The sequence below is a fragment of the Choloepus didactylus genome, chromosome 3 (assembly GCF_015220235.1).
Source record: "Choloepus didactylus isolate mChoDid1 chromosome 3, mChoDid1.pri, whole genome shotgun sequence".
Taxonomy (NCBI): domain Eukaryota; kingdom Metazoa; phylum Chordata; class Mammalia; order Pilosa; family Megalonychidae; genus Choloepus; species Choloepus didactylus.
The window spans coordinates 79,089,175-79,096,682 of NC_051309.1; the positions used below are offsets into that span (position 1 = coordinate 79,089,175).

At 35.9% G+C, this 7,508-nt stretch overlaps 1 protein-coding gene across 2 annotated transcripts; it reads left to right on the forward strand.

Moving 5' to 3' along the window:
- The first annotated feature begins 206 nt into the window (after positions 1–206).
- Positions 207–7,194, forward strand: EPGN (epithelial mitogen). 2 transcript variants are annotated; one of them, XM_037829977.1, is made up of 5 exons: positions 234–339; positions 856–945; positions 3,385–3,505; positions 4,445–4,597; positions 5,976–7,194. In XM_037829977.1, the coding sequence occupies exons 1-5, from the start codon at positions 297–299 to the stop codon at positions 6,028–6,030; spliced, it is 462 nt and encodes a 153-aa protein (XP_037685905.1). In that variant the 5' UTR covers positions 234–296; the 3' UTR covers positions 6,031–7,194. The 2 variants fall into 2 exon arrangements, with proteins under 2 accessions (XP_037685906.1, XP_037685905.1); XM_037829978.1 differs by lacking the exon at positions 4,445–4,597 and having other exon boundaries at positions 207–339.
- The last annotated feature ends 314 nt before the right edge of the window (positions 7,195–7,508 follow it).

Here is a 7,508-nt window from a genome sequence, read left to right on the forward strand (position 1 = left end):
TGTTGTTGTTTTAAGTACTTTTACACACATGATTATGCCCACAGGTAACAGGAAACAAGTGTTTCAAAAGAAAACTTGATCACATTGCTAGATAACCCAGGTATCCTAAACAAGCATGTGAGTGCCTGGAGGCTTTATGCGGCTGCCAGAAGTACATATTTTTTTTAATTGGTAAGAACTGCCAGATGACGCTTCATGAAATTTAAATGCGAGAAAGACTCAGAGAGCTCAATAAAAACCTTCCACCCGTCAGTCTAGGAGGAAAAGAGAAAGGCACTGTTGATCAGCTGCAGGAAATGGCTTTTGGAGTTCCAGTATCTGTCTATCTTTTATTCAATGGTACGTAATTTCCTTTTTTGTTTGGTCAACTTTGTATTGGTGTGAAATGTGAATAGGATTTATTTGTATTTGCTCTAAATCAGAGAGAAGAGGCTTCTAGTACTTGTTCTTCAGGACAAAGATCAGAGTAGGGAATTGTTTCTTATGTAATGTACGGTCTTCTCTGGATGTGTTCTGATAACCTCTTTACTGAGATCATTAAAATGTTTGCTTTATACAATTTAAGAGTAGTTGAGACATTTAAGTACTATACAATGGTGCACTTGTGATTTGATTTAGCATATAAACGTATTCACTCTCTCTTAAAAAATTAATGTTTCTATTTTCTATAATTATAATGTAGTCAATGAGAGACAGTTGGGAAATTGTCGTAATCAGGTTATGGATTTCAAATGTAAATGAATTAAAAATAGAATGGAAACAGGAATGAACAGAATAAGAATAACTTTTAGTCTTTCACTTGTACATAGAAGGAGGCTCATCTGTTAAAGATGTCTTTTCCCCCCTTCAATACAGCAATGATGGTATTTACTGAAGAGGCAGCCATCACTGTCATATCTCCAATCACAGACAAACAAAGTAACTGGACAGTTAACAAAACAGAAGGTATTTTCTTTGCATTCTTGAATTTTAAATGATTATTTTTAACGTTTGAAAGAATTCTGGATTCATTCTGTGTAATGGCTGGTTATGATTCTCACACAAATCCCAAATCGCCCCTTGATGTGAAGACTGGTCATCTTCTTCAGGACAGGGAACCACCATCTCCTGCTCTCAGAGACAGGCAAATAAAAGAAGATTGAGTCAACTTTCATTTCTGAGTATGAAATATAGCAATGTACGTGTTACTCATTGTAAATAATAATAAATAAAATGACATCATTTTAAATTTTAAGAGATTTACCTAAATTATTTTACCCACTTGATTTTTTTAATATCTGTCAACTTGCAAAACAAAATCAGTGTGGGTTTCAGAATAACTTCGGCCAACTTCTTCATGTCCTCTGAGCCTTTGGAAAAAAGACATCCTCCATCCTCAGAAGAATAGGATAATACTATAGAAATTTAAAGAAGTATGGTTTCCTGACAGTAACTGACTGTTGCTTCCTTAACTGTGAACTGTAAATAAAACACTCCAAATGACAGGAAATAAAAATGGAAATAAAGAGATCAAATATATCATCTTTATATTTTTCCTTTGCTTTCTCTTAGAGAACTTTTATCTTTCCTTACTTTTTACTTAATTTTAAAATTTGAATCCGGCATCCTGGAAAGTGTTTTGTTATAACTAATATTCTCTTTAGGGGAAAGATGAGTCACTATAGCATACCCTTTGTTTGGAAATGGCTTACTTCTTTCATTGCTCACATTTTCTAGCAAATACTGATTCAAGCTTGCTTTATTGAACTTGAAGTAGTATAGTCTTCAATAGGAAGAACTTAGCTCAATTTATATAGTAAATTCTCACTGCCTCAATTCATTATTAAATTGAGAAATGAGATTCACAACACAATATTTAACAAAATGAGTGTTTTTTTTTTAAGGTAATGTGTTTTCTCTTGCCTTGCAAACCAAAATGAAGTGATACAACACAGTATCTTGGTGCCTTAGTACCAGCAGATTTAGTATCTTCAATATCAGAAATATACCTTTTGATCTACTTTTTTTTTTCCTAAAAACAAATAAGTAGTATTCTTTTAATCTGATTAGCATGCCAAATATGGTACAGCATGATAACCAAAGATGAGGAGATATGTTTTTTCATAACAATGACAAAATAAAAGGTCAATTATTCTGCTTCTGAAAAAATTTTCAAGCGTTGGTAACTAATTAGAAGAGCCTGAAAAGGACTTGACTGTGTGGGTTTTACTGAAGGGTCATTTGCATATGCATATCCCCAAGGATGTTATCAGGACATGTCTTTAGTGCATTAGAGAATCAGGAGTAAGCATTCTGAAACATACACTTTCTGCCAGAACATAGCCTTCTAAAGGGGGGCTACCTATAGGGAGGTTTCTGGACACTTGGCTACAAAAACTTGTATGTTATTAGCTTACTCATTTACATCTGTCTGCTCCACACTTCACAGGTTCATTCCTGGGATCTCCATCTGTTTCAGAGTGCTGTTGTGGATGGAAATCCGAGGTGAACTGGAAATTAAAGAAAGGGAGTAGAGGCAAGCCAGCCAGTTCAAAGAAAACACTACAGCCAGAGAGAATTTAGAGTCAGCAAGTCCAACAACTTCATTTTATAGATGCAAGATCTGAGGCTTCAAATGGTTAGGAAGACCTGCCCCAAATCACTTACACAGTATCAGAGCTAGCACTGAAAATCCAAGTTCTCTAATTCCAAGTCCATGGCTTTTTGCATTTCTCACAATGCCTCTCAACTGAGTAAAATTTCTACTTAATATACGAAGGTTTTGTCATTAAACTATGTTAAGCCAGGGCCATGAGTTGTTTCTGGCTTCTCCTATAGGTCATATCAGAACCTCTTCTGAGGTCACTGAGGGGAAAAAAACCCTTTTCCATTGGCTACTTCTGGCTGTTTACATAAAAGAAAGGGGGATTCTCATCCTAATCTTCTCTGGGAGGGGAAGTGAAACCAAGCTCATTGTCTCACAGGTGTCTTCCGAAGTGCCGACCTCATGTGTAAAAAAGGAAAATGAAAAGTTTACAAGATCTGTTTTTTTTTTTAATTTATTAGTATTCAGGCACACATTCGGAAAGCATTGCTCATAACAACCACCTAAGACTAAAATGAATGCTGCCACCTTCTGGCAAGCTTGCTTCTATGGCTTATTATATAGCTTCTAAAGAATGGAACAATCATCAATCCACCTCCACCCCCTAATTAATTAATGATAAATCTGGATGGAATTTGCCCCACCCTGTGAATAAAACCTTCCAAGGGAATCAAGAGTTCAAAGGACAGAGTACCCAAAGAACATTCTTAATAGAAAAAGTCTCTTTACACATATGTGTTAAGAATCTACCATAAACATATGACCCACTTTATAAGTTAATATTGTATCTCCTTTCCTAGCTGCCTCTACAGAAGAACCCAGAGCCTTGAAGTTCTCACATCCTTGTCTGGAAGACCACAATAGTTTTTGCATCAATGGTGTTTGTGTGTTCCACCATGAGCTGGAGAAAGTGATCTGCAGGTAATTGCAAAGAACTTTTCAAGTTCTAGAGATAAGAGAAGATGAATTTTATGCCTCTGGTGTTTCATGGTGTACATTTCCACACTTCTGTCTTATCTAGTAAAAAGGGCAAATGATCGCAATATGATTGGCCAATCTTTATTCATATTTGAATATCTAAGGAGTTTTTTCTAAGCTACCTATTCCTCCTTACTCAAACGTATGGTTTGCAGACCAGCAGCATCTGTATAACCTGGAAGCTTGTTAGAAATGCAGAACCTCACGCTCCACCCCAGATCTACTGATTCAGAATCTGCATTTTAACAATATGCTCAGGTGATTAATATGCCCCTTACCACATTGAACATTAAAACATTAACACAAAATTCCCCTCTAACATAGTTAGGAACAAGTGTTTCGTTTTGTTCACTGGTAAAATCACAATATAGTGGACTTGCTATTGTATTGTCAGAGGATCAGGATCCCAGTCTTGTTTCCATGACTTATATACGTAACCTTAGGCCACTAAACTTCTCTAGGTCTCAATTTGTCCACTTGTATTCTGAAGTTTCGCAGGGTTGTTTATAGGATGAAGTGAAACAGACTACGGCAAAATACTTGCAGACTATGAAGTTCTAGAGCAGCATAAGACACTATTTTTAGGACCATTGGTTTGCTCAGAATCTCCTATAGAAGAGTAGGCTAACGATTTTCTAGACTAATTCATGCAACATACTCATTTTCTCCATCAATCAGGGAAGCTGCATTAATAAGGAGCCTAAATGAAATTATTATTGTAAAATATAGAACTACTGCATTACCTTTATCAGACTGAATTTCATTTGATATTAAATTACTTACTTTCCATTGACATTTTTTTCATTCTTTGAGATTGGTCATTTCTTCCTACTTCTATCATCATGGGTTTTTAAATTATACATTCTTTTCTTTTTTTAAAAGGTGTTTTACTGGTTATACTGGAGAAAGGTGTGAGCACTTGACCTTAACTTCATATGCTGTGGATTCTTATGAAAAATACATTGCAATTGGGATTGGTGTTGGATTACTATTAAGTGGTTTTCTTGCTATTTTTTACTGCTACATAAGAAAGAGGTATGAAAAAGAAAAAATATGAAGTTTACTCAGGCACTTGTTCATTTGAAATTTATTTATTGAGGCCTTATAGTGTGCCAGGTATTGATATAATTTTTTGGTGAAAATATGGCTGTAAATCTGGCAAGTTCCTACATAATATTTGTTTTGATGTCTTTTGTCATAAGCCCAGAGAACTGATAAAATCTGTCTTTGGTAGCAACAGAATAATTTCAGTTTATGATTTCCACTCATCCTTATCTCTGTCTTCCTACACCAAAGTTGCAAGTGAACAGGATAATAAGTCACTAGGGTATGGACTAAGTATATCTTATTCATAATTACATATTCAGTACCTAACACCATGCCTAACACACAATGGATGTTCAGTAAATATTTGTTCAATGAACAATTCAAGAAATGGCTATTAAATGATTGAAAATACATGGCAAATATGGGCCAATTTCTCCCCAGCCATCAACTGGATTATATTCAGGAAATTCTGTCCACTGCTAAAAACCTAAGAAGATAAACTTTATCTACTAATAAATATAAATGATTTATATATTAATCCTTGATTTTGGTGTACTCATGCTAGCACTTTTCCCTTAATCCATGTAACTAGGGGAAAGCCAAGAAATAATGTTAGATACATTAATGAAAAAAATACATTTCCCTTGCTGTGCTCTATGAACTAGATTGTCATTTTTTAAATGACCAAGATAGCCTGTACAAAATAAGAAAAATTGTGTTTTGCTTAACAATTGTATTTTAGAGATAATCAAATCTATGTTATATCAATGGTAGACTTGCCCAGGAGACCAAGAATGCAAATAAATAGATGGATAGGTAGGAGGTGAGACCTTTTCATTTTAATAAGCAGCTGTCTGAGGTCAGGTTCCCTAGAAGCAGAGCCAGAGATGGGGATTCTTATGCAGGTGATTGGTTGAGAGAGTGCTGCAAGGTGAAATCTGTAAGGAAATAAGGAAAGCAGGTGGAGGGAAGAAACTAAGCCTTTTTAAAGATGTGTCTTTAGCTGAAAGACTGGCCTCAGGCTGTTTCCACAGGAAGATCCAGAATGTAAAAGGCATTGCAGACTTGTCCCAATGAGGCAAAGAGGCTTGATTTTAGTACCCTGTATAAGTCAATTATGGGCTGCAAGATGTCCCTGGTATGGGTAGCAGGGACTTGTCATCTCCCAGGAATCTCCTGGCAAGGTGCTTCGTTGGTCAAGGGCAATTATCTGGAGAAGGGTGCTGCTGTGAGCCTGTAAACACCCATCTGTAGAGGGCATCTGGGTGGGGCTCTGAGAGCAACCTCCATGCCAGTGCGTTCACATAGTCCATGACAGTCACTAAACAGCAGTCAAATTCATAAGGAAACCAATGCTCTCTTTTAGGTGTCTGAAATTCAAATCACCTTACAATGTCTGTTCAGGAGGGAGACCACTCTGAGCCTTTTTTAAGGAATTATCATGGAGACATTTGTAAAATTCAGTGGACTCAAAACTAAAATTCTCAAACAAAACAACACAGGACGACTGACTTGAAAAAAATGGAAGTTGGGATCACTCTGAAATGAGAGGATAAAACTCAACGTTGGTCCTTAAACTTTGCAGTTGTTAGGGTACCATGGGAGTCAAGTGAACTCGATGAAAGTCAAGTTCATTGTCCTACTCTGGGTTTGCCATTGTATGATTATTGTTCTCACTGAAGAAAAACTGAGTTTCATGCTTCCAACCATGTCATATGTGAATTTTCATGGGAATAATTATCAACTTTGCAACAAGCCAAAACAATGCGAAGCTTGAGTTCCTCATGTGTTTGCTATCAATATTTTGGACCACTGAAAAAGGACCTCTCAATCTATCCACCTAGTCCCAAATAACTTGCTTTCATGGTGTCTAAAAGAATATGATGTCAGCTTTTATGATGAAATCCGTGTTATGGAAACTCCAGTGACTCAAACATACGCTGAAGTCTAAACCAGAGAGAAGAAAATGGACTGTCCAAGGCAAACACAAAGCACATCCAGCACTGTGCAGCCTTTACCTGTAAAATATGGAATAAGATAGTTTCTGAGGACTGAGAGCTAACTGGATATCAAGCCCTGAGTAGGCAAAACATTTCTATTTCTGAATGTATTATAAAACTTGGTGTTGGACTCATTCATCCTCTAACCCCCTAATGCTTTTACATTACTCCTGTTGTAAGTGGAATTGCCTGGTGACCATCCATTTGGATCAAAATTCTAGACTTTACCTAATTAATAAAAGTCTACAATTGGTCCTGAAATAGAAACTGAAGAATTGAACATAGGGATTTTTTTTCACCAGTCAAGAGCATGTGGAAACTTTATCATTTCTGAACAATTCGTAACAGATTTTGCATATAGAGAAAATGAAGCAATGGAAGAAATAAATATTTGGGAATCAGGATCCTTCTGTAATCATATTTCTGCCATATAATTCAGGTAGCCCTGTGCAGAAACCTTAATTTCTTTGGGCTTTGGTTTCTTTTCCTACAGGCACTTCTTGCTCTAAAATTTGACAGTGAGAGAAGAAAAATTTTTCCATGTCTGTCCTGAAGGTGAGATTATCCTAACAACCCCAACTCCATGCCCTCCTCTAACCCCAAAACACAACACTATGTATCATCTTATGTATATATTTTAGTGTTTGGTTTATAAAATACTAATTTAAGAATTTATTTTAAAAGGAAATAAAAAATGAAATTAATAACAACATCTACAATTTTTCTTTTAGATTCAACCTACAACTAGGACTCTTTTTTCCCCATTGCGATATAGATAAGTAAAAAAATCTTGATCGTGAGACTGGTATAAAGAATGGCAATTTTGTAATTCTTACAAAACCAGACAATGGCAGTCTGGTAATGATCCTTTCATTTATATTAAGTTATGACTTATCATT